Below are 19,842 nucleotides of genomic sequence, written 5' to 3' on the forward strand. Positions count from 1 at the left end.
GTATACATCAGTGGTACAATGGCTTAAAGTGTACTGCACATAATGCTTTTCTTTGTGAATTACGTATTTGCTCAGCTTCTTTCTGAAACATTTCAAGAGAAGAGTATTCTCATTAACTATTGTTACACTTGTTAAATAGCAGGGATTTTATGATGATGTCTGTAAGGGGGTTCAGTGGAGAGGAGGAGGCGAGAACCGGCTTAATAATATAAATAATAATTTAATAAACAATTTAAACAAGACACATAACTAAAAACACACAGTATAGCTGCCTGCAATTCTCTCTCTCTCAAACTGTCGTCCCCGGCCGCCTTTATCCCTCGCACACCCCATCAGGCTGATTGGGGACCGGGTGTGTCTCATTCCAGCCCGGCCCCGCCCTCCTCGGCTCTACACTCCTCCCGGCGTTGCCTCAGGCCGGGGAGCCCCCGGCATGATGTACATCCACCACCCTTCCTCTCCGGGGGGGCGTGCCTTACACCCCGACTGCCGGCGGGTCATCCCCTCCTTCCTCGACCTGGGAGGAGACAGGAGGGGAAAAAACAACAAAACAAAATGGCGAGGGAAAGGCCAACACAGAGCGAAAGTGAGAGAGGGAGGAGAGAGAGAAAAAGAAACTCACCGGTTCTCTGATGCGCCGTCGCGTGGTCCTCGATCACTACTCCACCCTCTCAGGCGGACTGCAGCCTCTCCTCCCCAGGCGGACCGGAGTCAGACCTCTGACCCCCAGTGGACAGAACACACCTCTGCGTTCCCAGCGTCCCGTGGGGACACTCCTCCGCCCCTGGCAGCGGCCCTACCACTCCAGGCGGTCGGGGAGTCACTTCCCTCCTCCCCCCATGGACGGTGGTCTTCTCTCGACCCCTCCACGTTCCCGGGGGACGGCAGGGCACTCCTCCGCCCCCGGCAGTGGCTCCCTCGCTCCAGGCGGTCGGGGAGTCCCGTCCCCACTCGCCTCGCGGACGGCGGCCGTTCCCCGCGTCCGGGTGGTCGGGCTACTCCGTCCCTTGTCGGATGGCAGCGGCACTCCCCTGGGTGGACGACAGTGTCGAGGACTCTGTGACGGGAATCCCTCCTCCTTCCCGGGTTTCGGCACCAGTGTAAGGGGGTTCAGTGGAAAGGAGGAGGTGAGAACCGGCTTAATAATATAAATAATAATTTAATAAACAATTTAAACAAAACACATAACTAAAAACACACAGTACAGCTGCCTGCAATTCTCTCTCTCTCAAACTGTCGTCCCCGGCCGCCCTTATCCCTCGCGCGCCCCATCAGGCTGATTGGGGACTGGGTGTGTCTCATTCCAGCCCGGCCCTGCCCTCCTCGGCTCTACAATGTCATATAAACCTATAAATAACATTATTTGTATTAATAAATGCCATATTGAATAAAAATAAAATGGTATTTAGTGAGAGCCGTACTGAAAGTGAGCATGCATTTGGTGCAGGTATTTTGCACCGTTTTTCTTAGTAAATCACCCTCAAATGCCCATGACGCACACACACAGTTTGATAGATTGCACAAAGAAATTACTACCAGTTATTTGGGATCTTATTAAATCAAGGCCTATATACGCAAACATGTTAACACACTAGGGTTGCAGCGGTATACCGGTTTCACGGTATACCACAGTATGAAAATTGACGGTTATCATACCATGTACATTTGCTTATCTATGGTATTGAGAAAAAAAAAATTCAACCGGACGGAGAATCTCACCTGCGTGTGCGCATCTCCTTTCCTCCTCGACTGTCTGTAAGACTCCTTAACTTGCACCACACACAAACATGCAGCGGAGAAAATGTCAGAGAGAAGCGAGGCGAGGGGGTCTGACATAAGTGAGTGTATGTGTGAGTTAAAGTAGTGTTTCTCAACTGGTGGGTCGTGACCCAAAAGTGGGATGCAGGTCTATTCGGACTGGGTCGCGGACAGCAGGGAAAGAACAATGCCATGGTTCTCCCATTGAAGATATTTAGGTGGCCACCCAAGTGATAGCCTATTTAGGACTGCCAAGGTAGATTTAATGATAATCTTGCAATCTGCTAAAGGCTTCTCATCTGCACTTTCGTACGAATGTAACGGAACCAGCTCGCAATCATGATCTGCTCTTCTCTCTGGCGCGCGCCTGAAACAACCGGGCTTCCCTCGATATTGCGGAACACAGACCTCAAAACTTATGAGATCAATTTAAATTCTAGAGAGACTTTTCTAGTTTAGCGTTACGGAGGAAGTCAAGTCAAACCTCTCAAACAATAGGCAGCCCTGACATGCCAAATCATCACCTTTACAAAATAGTTTCTCTATTTTACATGAGTTACATTTTGACAAAATTTTAGTTTCATATGAAATAATCTAAAGGTAGAATCTATTAGACCTCATTTTATATCAACAGTGGCAGATGTAGTTAAAGTTTCAAGATGTGTTTCAGCTAGTATTTATTTTTTCATAAATACTATAATTTGTTGTTATTATTATTACTATTATTTAAGACTAGCTACACTGACCTAACCATGGTAACGAGGAGCCTTTCCTCCTGTGTAATTTGTATGTTCGTTTTGAATTATGTTTGAAATGAGGAAACAAACGGGATAATAATGGGCTCATATAAGTAAATCTGCTCTTCAATTGTTAAAAGGGGGGAGAGAAAATTTTCTGTCGCTTTTGTTGTTGACGTCAACAACAAAAATAATGTCACTTGATGCATGTCCTTGTACTTGAAAACAATTAACAAAACTATGCAACATAAAAGGAAATGCCTGGGTCGCCACTTGATTTCCAATGTAAAATCTGGGTCCTGAAGCAAAACCAGTTGAGAACCACTGAGTTAAAGGTACAGAGAGGAGCAGTCTGGCTGCGCTGTCATGCACCTACAGTATATGTTAATTGTTAATAATCATAGGAAATTACTTTAAAAGCTCACACAGCTGATGTTATTTTTCATTTAGAAGTTAATTTAACATGCTATGCTAACAGGTAATCTAACATGCTTTAGTTATATAACATGTTATAGTTACATGCTATTTTTTTTGTTTATAATTTGGTTTATTATTATAATTCTGTTAGCTTTCTTATTTATTCTATTTATTTTATTTATTTTCAAAAGGGAGACTTTTTTACACATACTTCCTTTAAAAAATGGTTTCAAGTTTCAATTATAATAAAGCGTTTGTTCAACCAAAAAAAAAAGACCTTCTGTTTTCACTCCTTTAAGGGTCATAGTAACTGATAATAATAATTGTGTAATACAATATACCGTGAAACTGTGATATTTTCTGAGACGTTTATCGTACTGTGAAAATCTCATACTATTGCAACCCTAAAACACACATTAATTGAATTCCCTATTAATGCACCAAGTTGCTAAAAAATATTTTAATGGCAAACACATTAAAGTTAGGCTAGTGAGCTATACTGCTTCATAGAACAATTGATGGCTTTAGTAGTCTTTGTAGCTGTCTCCTTTTTGCAGAAGTAATTGTCATGAATCCAACATATGTACTTTTTTTATAGGCATTCTGGTGACATGTGTCGGGACAAGAAGGGATTTGTTAATGCAAAAAGACTCAGGCAATCCTGTGATATAGAGCACCGAAATGAAGTCAACCACTGGGGTTTGCCCTGTAGCATTAAAAAGCTCTAGGGATATCTTAAAGCAGTGTGACAACTCAACAATCCCACCCATACTCTCGCAATGATGCTGTAATGTTGTCATGACGATAGAGAAAAAAGGAATAGAACTGGAACTGAAAATTCTGTCATCATTCACTCTCCCCCATGTTGTTCCAAATCTTAATGACTTTCATTCATCTGTGGAACACAAAAGGAAATGTTAGACAGAATGCTAGCTTCAGTCACCATTCATTTCCATTGAATCTTCTTCCCATACAATGAAAGCAAACAGTGACTGAGGGTAACATTCAACCCAATAACTTCTTTTGTGTTCCTGCAAACTGAATTTGTTTTTGCATACATTTGCTTTTTGAGAGGAACTAATGCGGCTGATCATAAACTATCTTACTCTTCTCACACTGACACTCAAGTGGGTTACAAAATTTCAAATAGAATCTGATCCTACCCGCCAACCCCCCCCCCAAAGTCGGTAGTGTGTGCATGTGTGAGGAAGCGAAATTGTATGGTTAATGACCATGCTGCCATATAATTCAGCAATGAAGACATTCTCTCAGGCCAGCATCTCAGACAAGAAAGAAACACAATCAGGGCAGATGGGTTAAAGAAAGAGCAACAGCACCACCAGTAAGGAGTCAATGCTCCATCCCTGCACTCCTCTTCAATCTTCCAAACATACCGCAAGTCAATGTGCAGCACGATCCCATAAGGAGAGATTAGAAAGGCACGAATTAGAGGGGTAAAGGGGTAATGCAGAACGAGACTATGTCTGAGTTTTACAGAGGGAGAGATTTTCAAATCACCAAGTTCTGGAAGACCTGAATGACATGTGATTCTCAAAGACATTTGTCTGTCAATGATTTCAAAGGAAGCATATGTCTGAACCTTTCTGTCATGTCAAATTTATTCACATTTAAATGTCTTGACAGGCTTGTTGTTTCCAGAGGGGGGTGAAGCAAGGCTATCTGCCTTGAGTTCACACAGTGTTGTCCAGACGGTGAAAGACCAAGTGCGATGGCGAGTTTGACATCCTGGGCTTTAACTATATGTTTTTGACTCTTCTTTCATCGTAAATGCACAATTTCTCAGACAGCCCAGTCAACACATGGATGGAATCTCTCTCTCTCTCTCTATCTTTCTTTCTCTAAGAGCTTCTATTCACATCAGCTCCCTTAGCCACAGGAGATGTTTTCCTTTCAGCTTGACCTGTGACAACTGACAAGCTAAATTAAATGCTGTCTCCACTCTTTTTTTGCACCTATGCCAAAATTCTTACTCTTTCATGCCCCTAAAAGCCAGGAGTAAGTAACACACACACACACACACACACACTCACACACACACACACTGGTCTCTAGTGTCCTCTTGCTATCTGGCATTAAAGACCCATCACAGCAGAGTGTCATATCTCCTTGTTTGCCCTCTGCAGGAGCTGTTACTCTATCAATGGCCTCCGTCTCGCAGACCCTCTGGACACTAACGGTATTAAAATGACACAGAGCTTCTGAGGGATCCGGAGTTTGCCCTACTTACATCACAGGCAACTGGAGGAAACTTCACTGGGGTCCAAAACAACCTTGCCATGGGCTCGAGTCCCACGCATCTGCCACAGAGACTGAGCTGTGACCTTCTCATTTCAGTCCAGGACAGCAGTTTGTAAAAAGGAACAAATGAATCCCCCCATTGTGGAAAAAAAATCACAAAGGAGATTTCTTTAAAATCACAACTATTTCTCCAAGACAGTAATGGATTCTTCTCCAGAGTAAAAAAACAAAAAAACAATAGTAATCTAACACGAGTCTGATGCAGGGGTTTTCATACTTTAAAGGAACCCCAAATACAATGATCCCCTTGTGAGGGAAATATAAAGGCAGATTTATAATTTAATGTAAATATAGCCCTTTGTGCTGCATTGAAAACCATAATAAGTTGACTCAACTCAGTTGAATAAGTAAACTCGTTCCCTCAGTTGAATTGAATAATGGCATCTCCAAAACTTGTGTACTTAAAGGGATAGTTCACCCAAAAATGAAAATTCTCTCATTATTTACTCACCCTCATGACATCCCAGGTGTGTATGACTTTCTTTCTTCAACAGAACACATTTGAAGAAAAATAGAAAACATTCTTAGCTCAGTATGTCCTTAAAATGCAAGTGAATGGCAATTTCTCTTTTAAAGGTCCAAAAATCACAAACAGTCAGCATAAATGTCATAGATACGACAGCTGTTAAATTAATGTCTTATAAAGTGATACGATCGCTTTTGGTGCAAAAAAAATATCAATATTTAAGTACTTTTTAACTATAATCCAACACTTCAGGAGATGGTAGAGTCCAAGTGGTCTCTCGTGTGATGTGTTCGTGTTGCCATGGGATGCCAAGGTAATCTCACATTCTCCACTCAGTTGAGACATCCAGGATAACCACACAAATGCACCATTGTGAGTAAAGAAAGAGATAATAACAGATCTAAACCAAAATCAATCAAGCTACTGTACAGCGTTCCTCCTCATTTGTAAACAGCACTGCTCTTCCAGCTGTGACGCACGTGCGTCAGTTCTCACGTGTTTCAAATGCCAATGCGATTACGTCACACGTGTGAACCACTGTCGGCCGGAAGGATTTAGAGTTTATAAAAGTACTTAAATATTTTCTTTTTCGCACCAAAAGTGATCGTATCGCTTTAGAAGACATTAATCGCTGGAGTCGTATGGATGAAGTTTATGCTGACTGTCTGTGATTTTTGGACCTTCAAAAGAGAAATCGCCATTCACTTACATTTTAAGGACCTTTTTTCTATTTTTCTTCAAATGTGTTCTGGTGAAGAAAGAAAGTCATACACACCTGGGATATCATGAGAGTGAGTAAATAATGAGAGCATTTTTTGGGGGTCAGCTATACCTTTAAGCTCACTTAACTTGGTGTTCATATAGAATGAATGTCTTGGTTACTGATATAACCTCTGTTCCCAGATGGAGGGAACGAGACGTTGTGTCAATGTAGTGACACTAGAGGTTCGCTCGAGAGCCCCAATCACCTTTGCTTTATTCAGAAAAGGCCAATGAAAATTGGCGAGTGGAATTTGCATGCCACTCTCTGCCCCGGACATACGGGTATAAAAGGAGATGGCGTGCACCACTCATTCAGAGTTGTGCTGAGGAGCCGAGAGAAAGATCCGGCCATGTCAGTGGTCGGTTCAGCACTGCAGCAGCAGGGACACAACATCTCATTCCCTCCATCAGGGAACAGAGGTTACATCAATAACCAAGACGTTCCCTGTCTGTCACTCACTCGACGTTGTGTCAATGTAGTGACACTAGGGGTTCCTATACGAAACGCCGCAGGCGCTGAACTGTGTCGCGAGGTACAGAGGAGCGGACATGGGCAGGCTACCGCGTGCCTCGCAGCGAGCGCTCGACCACGTCGTGACCTTCCAGCGAGTTAGGTAAGGCGTCTTCCTGGTCCCACTAAGGGTGGGAGGAGGCACTTACCTGAGGAAGCTACAGGCGGTGGCCTTTCCTGATTTTTGTATTAACCAATTTCCCACCGAGCACCTGCTAGAATAGAGCTGGGGAAGTGCTCTTCCCTCTCCTACCAGAGGGAGGTTAACATGTGGAGAATACCTCACATGGACTTACTGACGGGGAAGTTCACATATGGAATGATGCCACTGGGGAGGACCCTATCTACGGAGAGGGTACACAGCAACAGGAAACACAGGGTTCACCTGAGGGGAAACCGAACAGTGGAAATGCATCATATGGGATTACCGAGGGGGGAATCACCACGTATGGAGCACTGAGACCAAGTACACAGGCTCACCTGAAAAGGGGCATACCACGAGTACTGGGCCTGGCGGCGTTACTCCTCCGCCAAGTTCGCCACCGAATAGTGCTTAAAGAATTAAAGAGGCATCCAGTGTTCACCAGTTGCGGGGAACTGTTGTGGACAAGATAGCGCACATTATCACCTTAAAAGTGGAAAGGTGCCTCGTGAAGGGGGCTATGGCCTGATTGATCATGTCTACCACTGCTGGAGGAAGGCCTGCTAGGTCCTCCGCATCCCGTCCAGGAGCCAGACGTGGAGATTCCAGAGGTCTGGCCACGGATGCCGGAGCATGCCCTGCCCCTGAGTGAGAAGGTCCTGCCTCAGGAGAATGCACCAGGGAGGGGCTACTGCCAGGAGCATCAGGTCTGAAAACCAAGTTTTTTTGGGCCAGTACGGCGCAACCATCAGGACTTGTTGCCCGTCCTCCCTGACTTTGCACAACGTCTGTGCAACGAGGCTCACTGGGGGAAACGCGTACTTGCACAGCCCCCAAAGCCAGCTGTGCGCCAAGGCATCCGTGCCGAGGGGAGCCTCGGACAGGGAGTACCAAAGGGGGTAGTGAGAGGAATCTCAGGAGGTGAACAGGTCCACCTGTGCCTCCCCAAAAGTGCTGGAAAGTGCTAACCAGGATTCCAGACTCTGTGCTAACGGCACCAGGGGGACGATTGGATTTATCACGCCCGGGGTGGGTGATTCGCGGTGAGGCAGAGCAGACACCCCACTGGGAAGATTGTCCGGGGGAGGCGTGCTGCCCCGCGAGCCCGCAATGGTGGCCGGTGGCTGGGGCAGGCGGCCCCAAGAACCACCATACTTACCTGTTTGCCGGCTTTCTTTTGATGGAAAACAAGGGAAAGGGAATTTTTATTGACAATTTGGGTGCTGGGGCACAGAAGGCACCCGGTGATGTTACGAGGGTACTCACCTCGTGCTGGCCCAGGGGCGGGAGTGGGGCCCATGCGCACATCTGGGTCAGGACAGTCAACGAGAGTTGCCTCATCCCTGGGTCGCCTGTCTCAGGACCGCTTTGAAGCCCGTCCGGGGTTCTTGGCGGCTGGCTGACGGGCAGGCGGTGCCGTCTTCCTGTGGGAGGATCTTCTAGAGCCCGGCGTACGGGCTCCGATGGTTTGGGAGCCGGGGCCGACACCGCAGGAGGACGGCCCTGGTGAGAGGCAGACGGGCGTGGGACTTTGGAGGCCTGAAGGTGGCCGAGTTGTGCCACGGCAGGATATGTTTGATGGCCTCCATCTGCTTCTTCACCGTCGAGAATTGATGGGCGAAGTCCTCGACAGTGACGCCAAAGAGCCCCCCTTGGAAGCGGACTTTCTTGGCATCACGCATCTCCGCAAGGTTGAGCCACAGGTGCTGCTCTTGGACCACCAAGGTGGACATCGCCCAGCCCAGGGTGCGCGCCGTGACTCGTCGCCCATAGAGCGAGGTTGATTGCGGTACGCAGTTCCTGCATAAGCCCTGGGTCGGTCCTACCCTCGTGCAGATCTTTAAGCGCCTTGGCCTGGTGTACCTGCAGGATGGCCATGGCATGCAGGGCGGACTCTATGCCACTCTCTTCGCCATACAATCACCTCGCGCCGCACATCTCTCACTTGCATGCCCCGCACACCTCGCTGTGCATGCGCAGAAATGCTGTCTGTTCGCGCTCTAGTTGTCAATCACGCGAACGGCAGAGCAAAAGGCATTTACACTTAACTTGGATGTTTACATGGATTTATACAGTTAATCTGCCCGAAGAAGCTGCAATAGTTTCCAGTAAATGCGTAAATACTGCTCATGACATGCGGGACGCGGGACAAAGTGCACTGATATATTGCTGCACTGATTTAAAAATGTACACTTAAAAATGGATGTCATTAGAGCCCAGTTACATTATCACCCTGAAAATTACCATCACATTACACAGAAAAGCCCGCGTTAGCATTAGAGCCAAAACGTATCTTAGCGTGCTGCCTTAAGTTGAAACTGACATTTTTATCTTGAAATATCAGCTTGTCTTGGTGTTAAATGAAGGCATTGCATGATGAAACTATTCTTTTTTTCCACTGTACGGAGTGAAGAAAGTGTTTCACTTTGAAGTTACTCAAGTAAATGTAATGGAGTAAATGAAGTGTTTACTTTCCACCTCTGATTGCAGTGTGTGTGAGAAAAATACTAAGTGTGATATAAAGTCAACATTATGTTTGCAAAATTAAATAATTGGCTTTTATCCCTGCTGAAAAGACCAGCATTTCTGGCCACCAGCTTATGTTGTGTTTTGGGTATTGTTCACCCAGCATCGGATGCTGGTGTGCTGGTGTCTGCACTAGGCTTTTAAACTATCTTAACCAGCATCAACAGAAAGACCATGCTGGTCCACCACCTAGACCAGCACCAAACCAGCACTATCCAGCATAAACCAGCCTAGACCATCATGGGAATTGCATGCTGGTTAAGCTGGTCTTTTATGAGCCAAAAGATCTGAGAGTGAATAATGTTTTAAATGTTGTTCTGTTCATCACACAATGTGTTCATATCGCTTTAGTTATATAGTGCATTAGTAGCATTGATAAGCTAATTCTACTGTGGTTTTATGGTGTTTTTGGTTCTTTTTCGAGCTTGACAGACCGAAGTCAGTATTCACATGCATTATGACAAATAAACCCTATAAATACTTTTTTATTATTATTATTTACATTTTGTGTTCCATGTAAGAAAATCAAATGACTCACATGGGTTTGGAGTGACATTGGGGTAAATAAATACAGAATTAAAATTTTTACGTGAACGTTTCACTACACTACACGTACACTATATTTGCAGTAGTGCTTTTAGTTGTGTGTGGTTGAAACAAAGATAAAGAGTAATATATATATATTTATTCAGTCCGGACAGTGTTATATAAGAGAGAGAGATGTCATTTTTTATCATTACTTAAATAAAAAATATTTGTGGACCACATTTTGTAAACCCTTGGTCTAGAGTTTTACAGAGATCATATTAAATCTTGCCATGTTACGATTGGTTATGCAGGGTCTTGATTGCCATTGAATAACATTAAGATTATCTTTGAATAACAACTTGGCTTTACCATATGGATGTAGCGTATACTTTCCTTAAAAAACAAAAGAAAAACAAAAACCCATTGTATAAAACTATTTAGCATACATTGTATAAAAGTGCAACCTCTGAGCAGTGTGCTTTCACTCCTCAAAGACTGTTTGTATCTTAAAACTATGTTTCTGTGAATGCTTTTTTGTGCAAATGAGAGTAACATAATGAGTTCGAAAAGACAGAAGGTGTAAGTCTTCATACACTCAGTGAGGAATGTGTTTCTGTATTTTTCAGCTCAATATGACATCAGGAGTGATGACAAATATATGATAATGTCTTCACGGAGAGAAAATGCATAAAATGAAAGTCCAAAGATGTGAACGACAATCTAATGGACTCTCTAGGTTTTATTTGCTGTTTAGAATGTTTTCACACCTTTAGTCCCATTTAAAGGAAACATTTAAGTGTAGAAAACTGAAGCCATCAGTCTTGTCTCCCTACCTTCTTGTCTACTGCCGTCTTTACCTCCCAGATGATAATTTACACCAGATTAGGGAAGTTTGAACACAGCAGTCCATCTTTGCTATTTACCAAACCAGCTCCCGTCACCTAAATCATTATGAACAGGACGTGGAACCCCAAGGGCCAGAAACAGGACCACATGCCCGGTACAACCACACAGCTCAGCAATACTCTCCATTCAGCTGACCTCCAAATGAATTCAGCAAGAAACATTTATGGGCTGCAAGCAATCATGAGCTGCAGGGGTTCAGTGCTGCCTCTAGCACAGAGAATGCAGCAGCAAGTTAAAACACCCTGAAGTTTCCTGACCAGAAAAGGCTCTGGATTAGCCAGAGCAGAAAAGAGAGCAACCGCCATACTCCTCTACCTGAAAAATGTACTTTGCTGGGAGATTGTGCTTTCGGAGCAAATTATGATTTAGCCAGACTCTGAACAACCTTCAAACCGATGCATGTCCCTGAGATGGAGCTTTATGGATGTTCCAAAAATTGCTGGTGGTGTAGAAATGACAATAAATGAAAGAAAAATAGTAGGATATATTAAACATCTCCTCTGATTTAGAAAGTGGTAAGCGCTATGAGGCCACCTACATTAATCATATCCTCTGGGACATTGATCTTTAATAAGTGTAGATGGTGTCACACTATTCTGTCAGCTCAGAGCATTAGATGGCGTTCATGCAAGGACCTCTGACGGAAAGCCTGTTAATTATGTATTTATTCCTTATCAGTGCCTGTGGGATGAACCTGGCTGCCTAGTTTTGTTTTCTAAAGTGTTTATTTGTGTAAAACCATTTAAAGTGCCTGAAAATGGCTTTCTTTTGTTTTCTTGTATAATAAATTCATACTTTAAATGGATCACAAAAAAGCACATATAGTCAAGCCTCATGCTAGTGAATTCACGGTAATGTATCATTTCATGCAAATTTTCTGCCAAGACCCTCTGAGATGCACAATAATTCATGGTGAGGTTCGTATTATTCTTTTTTGTCAGAAATCGGTGAAGCAAGTATAACATTTTAAGTTACAACCTATTCCTCTACCAGTTCTTTGGAGAAATCTCTTCAGTAGAGAAGTTATAGGAGTTTTAGCAGCCCACAGGGAAACATTTCAGCAGCATTCTGCTGTATATGAAGCTTTGAAGAAATGATTACCTTTCCATTTAGCAGAGGTCAGCTGGACTCTGAGGTTGTCAATAAATATTGATGTTTCAGAATTACAGCGACAGTCTTCGGTTCTCTTTGTTGTTTCAGCTATATATTTGTACACATAAACTTGAGTTATTGTTAATAATCTTGCAGGAAAAATGTTCTTATCTAAATGCTGTAGGAGCCTTTTGTCTCAAAAAGAATCAAACTCTGTCAAAGTTGAGCTTTGCCTGTCATTCTTTACCTTTCAACCTTGTTTCATCTTTCTCTAGCAATCTAAAAAAAAAAAAAAAAAAGGCTTTCATACAGGAAATGGAGAAATGGAGCTTTCAGTCCTGAAAAGCTGTCAGACATACTCACGCCTTTAGTTCAGTCTTACCTGCTCTGCTGAACCTAAAGCGATGCCATTCGACAGATGCATCATTTTCAAAGCGCACTTAAGAAGACAGGGTTCAGCCTACTGGCTACTTTTAAAAAACACTGCTCTCCAGGTCTGTGTGCATGCTATCTGATCTGACTTTATGGCTTTTATAAGATTACAGCCCAGTCATTCTTCAGTACACACCCCTCTGTGATGCCATTATCAGTATTGATAAGGTGAAAATAAACTACACTAAGCTCACAGATTTTCTGACAGGATCTTAACAGAATCTTGCTTTTTCTCGCTCCTGTGTCCTGTGTTGCTCCATTCATTTGTGGGATGTAGCTGACATTAAAAGAAGCTGGATTCATTTTTTTTGGGGGGGGAGGGGGCTCACTCAAGGCACGACAGTCAGTTCACTCAAGCTGCACCATTTAGCTTTGGTCTGCAGCCAAGCAGGCGTGCCGGACGGATGTGTCTGCGCTTCATGTGTGATTTTCTGCGGATGTTTCAGAGCTGTGGATGCTGCTGATTGAATCAGCGTTCTCCTTTATTAAATCATGGCACCACAGCAATTGATGCAGCCATTCAAAACGAACTCTTCTTAATGTACAGATGGCCTCGATTACTGTTCTGAAAAAAAAAGCATGGCTGAACTGTGCTGAATAGAAGTTGCTCAGTTGTCCTGTGTAGTTTCCAGATTTAGAGATGAATCACAGGCAAACACTTGTTTGACAAGACAGGTGACTCTGATAAATGCAAATGTATCTTTTCACCCTTTTGTAAAGAGTCAAGATGAGGCTGGTCTCGTGATAATTATGTGACTATTGAGTTTAAAATCAACAAAACCCACATCCCTACCCTCAGGGCTGCCAATAAGGGGAGACAACTGGACCTTTTGTCCCGGGCCCGGGCTTGAGAGGGGGCACAGAAAGGCTGTGCCATTTTGTGGAGCGCATCCAAACGGATTCAGCGGAGATGTGATTATAAACACAGAGACAGTGTGCAACAGCGAATGCGAAAGCCGCCGGGTAGCGCACGTTGATGGAATTCATTGAATAATTGTATGCGCACCCCACCGCATCAAGTCATTATGTTGCATCCGACATTATGTTATCCTTTATCTATTATGCATGTTATGTATCTATATGTAGGATATTATGTCTACATGTAACATAATCATATCTATAATGAATATCATGTAATGCATTTTTGTTAATATATGCAGCTACACAAATAATCCAATCCTCCTTGGTCCTAAATTCATCTGTGACTGTAGAGCTCAAGTCTGGTGCATTTCTGTACTGTCTAAATTCCGAATATTCAGTAAAAACTTTTTATCATTTTTCAGTATATTTCTGAAAATAATTATGAATCATTCCAAAATAATCGAATAGGATCGAATCGAATCATGACCAACTTTCAGATTTCATGATGCATCATAATCATTAGGTTAGAAAATCGTAACCGAATCGAATCGTTGTCAGAGCGAATTGTTACACACCTAGTTAAAACCTATCGCCTTACAAGTCATGCTTTAAGTGTTTTGATGTCATAAGATAGCATCGTGTGCGAAAGTATGTGTTCATGAACAGATCATTTTACTTGTCATTTGTGTGAAAGGGAGGAAAAAGTCGTTGTTGTAGTGCCTCTAGTGTTCATTTCACCAGGAAAGTGCCACGGTACATACATTCTATGAGACCTATGAGAGGTTGGATGAAATTATAAAATTTAGCTAAATATGGCCTCATGGACAGATCTTTGTCCTGCACAATTTTGATGAAAGTCAGCAGAACTTGGTAGGGAACAAATTTACTAAAACATCAACAGCCTTGAGGTTCACACAAGGCTGGTGGACAAGTCAATAATCAACTAAGTTTATACCCCTAAAACTTGTAAATTGGACATTCAAGAACTGCTCAAAGGCATTAGAAGGCTTTTGTAAGCCCATAAACCCTTGGTAATTCCTATTGTTTCAGACTAGTGGGAAATAATTTATTTTTAATGAAAGATTTTGAGACCTGACCACTGCAGACGTCACTAAACACAAGAGAACGAAGCTCTATCCGCCTCTCTGGAGAGTAAACTTTGGTGTTGTTGGGCGTCTTTCAAAAAGAACATTATTAGAGGTTCTTTATCGGAAAGGCTTAAAGCAATATGTTTTTTCAGATCTGCCTTGAACGAAGAGGCAACATAGAGAAACATGCTGTGAACAATTATTATAAGCTCCCGTGGCGACTGCTTGCAGTTCCCATCAAAAGTTGCCATCAAAGCATTTGGTTTACTAGCGCAAAATAATGAAGTATTAACCGTGCCTCACAGGGTTCAGATCACACAACACTCCTGATAGATGCCTTCCTCTGTAGCAAAGCATCTTGTGTTCTGAAATTGGTCACTCTGAAACACAGCGTCAGCCTCTCATCAGAAATGTGACCACAAAGCAATACACAGGTTTAGAAGGTAAACTCATGGAGGCCTGTAAAGGATGCATTGTTACGAGAGAAAAACATACACAGAATTATCTGAAGTTAAGAGGACAGTAACCCTGCCCCAAATTGCTGTTTTTCAGTCAGAAGATTGATTTGCATTTAAATAAGCCAGGCTTATGCTCATATTGTGGCGCTGATCTGTGCTGCAGTAAACAGACTCTCTTTATAATGCCACCAGACACAGGGATTATGGGGAGACAGACCTGTCAATTCAGGTGTGCGATTGTCCACGGCAAAAAAACGTCCTGCCAACACGAAGCCTTTATCAGATCATCTGTTCAATTCTTCAAAGTGTTTCACATCCGACAACACAAAATCCATCTTCTGCACTCCATCCCATGCTAAATTTACCAGGCCTGCGTACATCTATATCTCAGAGTCTGTCAGGAAGAACAACCTAACAACTGTTTGCAATGCAGAGCAAATATGTGGCAGTGTCACATTGATTCATAGCTGCAATATAGTGGAAGAATAAAATGATGCTGATGTTTTTTCAAACTACCCCCTTCAGCAAATGAGAGCATGAAATAAATGATCAAATGATTGATAGCGCAGATAAGAGGAAAAATAAGCTCATATACACACAGACAAACTGCCATTCACACACACAGCAAGGACCCTCTCGCACACCCACACGGGATTGCTCATATACAAACATGTCAAGAAATGACTTTGTTATTACCTGCTTAGACCATATTAGGCCTGTCATTGCTCCAGTGTGGGTGAGAGAAAGAAACTTTGGTGGAAGGTGTTAAGTGACATTTAAGAATGTGACGGCCTTCAAGCTTTGATGTGATCTAATTAACCCGGAGACATGTACAGCAACACTTCCTTAATACTCCATACCGTCAGTACTGTTATGAGGCTACGGAATGTATGCATGGTAGAATCAAAAAATAAAACCGAAAAATCGAATTTCTATGGCCAATGAGAAATAGCCTTTCCTGAGTGCCTGGTTTTTCATTTGCTTTGTGATGGTTGCCCATGTATCCTGGTCGCAGCTAGCTCTCTCTATCTCCGCCCTTTCTGAGCTGTAATTTTCTCTTCACTTATTTATGGACTAATCTGTCTCTGTCTGCTTCCAATCAAATTACATAAAAACAAACAGAGGAGAGCACATATGGAGGCTAACCTCATCCGCAATGGGCCGAGCCGACGTCAGGAACGTACTCTGCCTCATTCCCGATCTGACTTGTCCCGAGTCAAGCCAACACACTCAGCCGGACAGCAAGAATGATGAGACCAGCTGGGAGAAAATTGGTGTTTACCTGGCTGCTTCAGAGAGAAGATTACACTTAAATACCACATTTCAGGCCGAGCAAAAACCAACTCTCTTCAAGACCAAGAGCTTAAATGCGGCTTTGAGGCAGTGGAGAGTTCAAAGATGTGTGAAATAAAAGAGCGAGGTGGGGGAAATTTAAGCTTCTCTCAACAGAGAGATATAAAGTCCTGCATCTCGAATGTTTAGGCAAGCTGTCCTTGAAAGCACAAATGAACACCATGAGTTTGCTTCATGAACATCAGTATTTTCAGTATCAACATGAGGTGAAAAAACACAAGGCCTTTGGAGTCTAATTCTGTAAATTAATACTTAAATTAGTGGTTCTCTTAATGATCATCCACTGATTGGTATAATGTCCTATGATTTGATCACTGGTATCATAATTTTGCAGGATCACATAAAGCGATCACATTGGTCGCCATAAAGGGTATCAGGGGTGTGAGGGAACATTGGCCAAAGGAACTTTATTCGGTAGTTAAAAGGAATATTCCAGGTTCAATATAAGTTAAGATCAATGAACAGCATTTGTGATATGATTACCACAAAAATAAATTGATCGATTGGAGCATTCCTAACTTAAATGTGAAAAAACATAACATCTTAAAATAACACAACGCAAAATGCTGGTTTCCAGCATTATCATAATGCCACAGCTTCTCTTCAAGCTGTTTAGCCTACACAAATGTAGGCAATCCTCACAATGTCTAAAAGACATCTGCACAAAGACAAAGGGTGTTTGTAAAACAACAGCTGAGATGACTCCACAGTACACATTTTATGAAAGACAAGCTCTGATTGCAATATAATTGTTAGCAAGCGTTGACAGCATCTTGTATGACAGAGTGTGGGCTGAACAAAACCATGCGGCGCTCTACTGCCCCCACGGCTGCAAACCACTGCTGACAATGCTGATGGTGTTTATGACACTTAAAGAGGAAACATGATGCCTCTGCAGCAATCTGGAAGTTGTGGAGTGAGTGAGTGAGTGAGTGAGTGAGTGAGTGAGTAAATTCAATATTAGCTCAGTTCAACGCTGCAGCTCAGAGATTACTGAAATGTGTGATATGTGCAGAAGGCATTGCTGATATTAAACCTTGGTGATTCATTCAAAGTGACATTTTAAAAGAAGAGCTTGTTTCTCAACTTGCTATGACGACCGCTCTTGAATCTCTTTGAGCCAGTCTGCCCGAGGGTCCCTTTCATGGGGTCCTTGGCTGCTCCTTGTTGGGTAAGAGCTATAAGTGGAGTCTGGGCCAAGCACAAATTAGATTGTTCCTGTCACTGCAGGGGAAAGATCTGCCTCTCCCCCTCACTGCTAGGGAGGCAGTGGGGCCACATCGCAGATAAAGGGATCAGATGATGGGTGTCAGATCGCATTGACTTTTCCTCTCCTTCTGTTTCCTGGCCACAGCACTCCGATTCAACTGTCAGGAGATGCTAAATAAACCCTGCGTTCATTTGTAACACAAGAGTTGGCTCTGGTTAACAAAGCATCCCCAGGGGCTGGAACAAACACAGACAGTTCAGTTGCGTTCACCTGATAACATCTCTTCTCACCAGAATATGCTTGTCAGAGGAACAGCTTCACTGACAGCAAGTATAAATAGCTGTTACTCAGATTAATCTCTTGTGTAGTTGACTGGGAGGAGTAGATTGTTAATTTAATGTATAGTTTTGTAAACTGTCTATGAAATGTTTCTTCATTTTCAGCTGAGGTGTGAGGCTGCAAGGCAACACAAACTTTAAGCACGGATGGGAACAGGAGGGGGCTGCAGTATATCATCAGTGTGTAAACTCGGAAGTTCGGAGCCACTGAAGTGCAACACTGTGTGCATATGGCGTAAACACAACTCTGCAGCAAAAATCCTGTCAGTGTTTCCTCTCGAGTCATAAAAAATGATTTTCAGAGTGATGGCAAAGCACTCCCTCTCAAGACTCACACAAGGTAAAGAAAAAAAAAGAAACGGAGCCCCGCAAGGCTTAACATCTTGGCACACAGACTCATAAAAAGCAGTAATAAAACAGAAAGCCTCTTGAGATTAGATGTTCATTCGCACAAGTGTGCAAGTGGGAGCCATACCGGAGGCTTTATTGCCAGTTTCCGATTTAAATGAGGAGTTTGGCCCATGCTGGACCTTAAATGTGAGTGTTTAAGGGTTTCGTCTTCAGGTTATTTCAGGCTCACACAATCAAATATCACAGAATCTCAATAGGTTCCCGGAAGGTGCAGAAGTGGCAGAGATTTTTAGATACACCTGAAAAGCTTAGGTCACCAAAGAAGATAGAAATACCACCTTTCCTTGGATTTTCTGGCAGATATCAAGTGCAGAAGAATAAAGGAATGGGGTGAATAAGTGATTGGACAATTGGCGGTACACACAAGGCATCACCCAAAAATTGGGGTGCAGCATAGAAAGTTATGCAACTGATAATGTATAAAAATATGATAAGTTGCAAAGTTATGACTGCACTAATAAAAGCAATAATCAGTGATGACTGTGGATGCTCAATCCATCCAGTATTTACTCATGGGATTATGTGTGTGCGCATACAAAAAAGAGCTATAAAACACTAGTTTATTCTTCTGATGCGCCTATATGTGTTTGAGTGTCGTTTAGCAGTACTGACATCTGTCTCGTGTTCATAACAGTAACAAGCGATGCGCGCAAACCTGTACAGTACAAATCTGACACAAGCGCCTTCACGTACACACAGAAATAGCGTATTATTCAGTTAATCATAGGATAGATAGATTTATCATTCACAAATAAACACGTTGTAATAAAAGGAACCCAGATAAGTAATGTGTACAGGCACTCTGCGCACTTTTCCCTCCGTCTGAAGTAGCCGACAGGTGAATGTGCGTGCATGGAGTAAAAGAACAATCTCTCTTACCTAACCCGATGAGCCCGAAGATCAGCAGCAGCAGCAGTCCGGGTCGCATCGCTGGAGTGGGTGAGAACACCTTCAGAGATGTGAGGGGTGACAGGCAATGATGCGCATTCACTGCGGTCCTTCAAAGTTAGGAGCGCTGATTTATTCTGTCTTCTCTTTATAGGGAACGTTTTGCGCCTCTTTCCTTACAGCTTGTCCTCTTTTATATATAACAGTCTTAAATGCAGCTCTTCGAAGAGCTTCTCGTCTACAGTGTCTCGCCCCGGTCTGCTGTCTGACACTCAGAGCGCATCAGTGTCCGGTTCACCCACAGCGAGCTCCATTCTCTCTCACTCTCTCCTTCGCTTAACGGCAGATGATGTATGAGTCACGATACTGGACAAAGTGAAGCGAAAGGTGCGAGAGAGTTTGGACATGCGCGAGAAAGAACCAGCGCGTCCGCGAGGAGAATTATATGCGCGAGATTGATTGAACTGAACCAATGCCAACCGCGCGAGAGAGCCGGCGTGCGCGCGAGCGATCGAAAGACTCTGGGAGATAGCCCGATTGTCTGTGAAAGAGACCTAAAGTGCGCGAGAGAAAGTGAATCCGCGCGAGAGTTATTTAGCTTATAGTTCAATTATATATATATATATATATATATATATA

The 19,842-nt window shown here is 43.2% G+C and overlaps 1 protein-coding gene across 3 annotated transcripts in view; it reads right to left on the reverse strand.

The window, feature by feature from the left end:
- The window catches only part of LOC127433000 (kin of IRRE-like protein 3), a 198,485-nt gene extending 178,862 nt beyond the window's left edge, over positions 1-19,623 (reverse strand). For all 3 annotated transcript variants that reach the window (XM_051684579.1, XM_051684578.1, XM_051684577.1), the window contains exon 1: positions 19,195-19,623. In XM_051684579.1, coding sequence (XP_051540539.1) covers positions 19,195-19,243 — 49 coding nt within the window. In that variant the 5' untranslated portion in view covers positions 19,244-19,623. The remainder of the gene's footprint in view (positions 1-19,194) is intronic.
- Positions 19,624-19,842: the final 219 nt, after the last annotated feature.

This window comes from Myxocyprinus asiaticus, chromosome 42, assembly GCF_019703515.2.
Source record: "Myxocyprinus asiaticus isolate MX2 ecotype Aquarium Trade chromosome 42, UBuf_Myxa_2, whole genome shotgun sequence".
NCBI lineage: Eukaryota > Metazoa > Chordata > Actinopteri > Cypriniformes > Catostomidae > Myxocyprinus > Myxocyprinus asiaticus.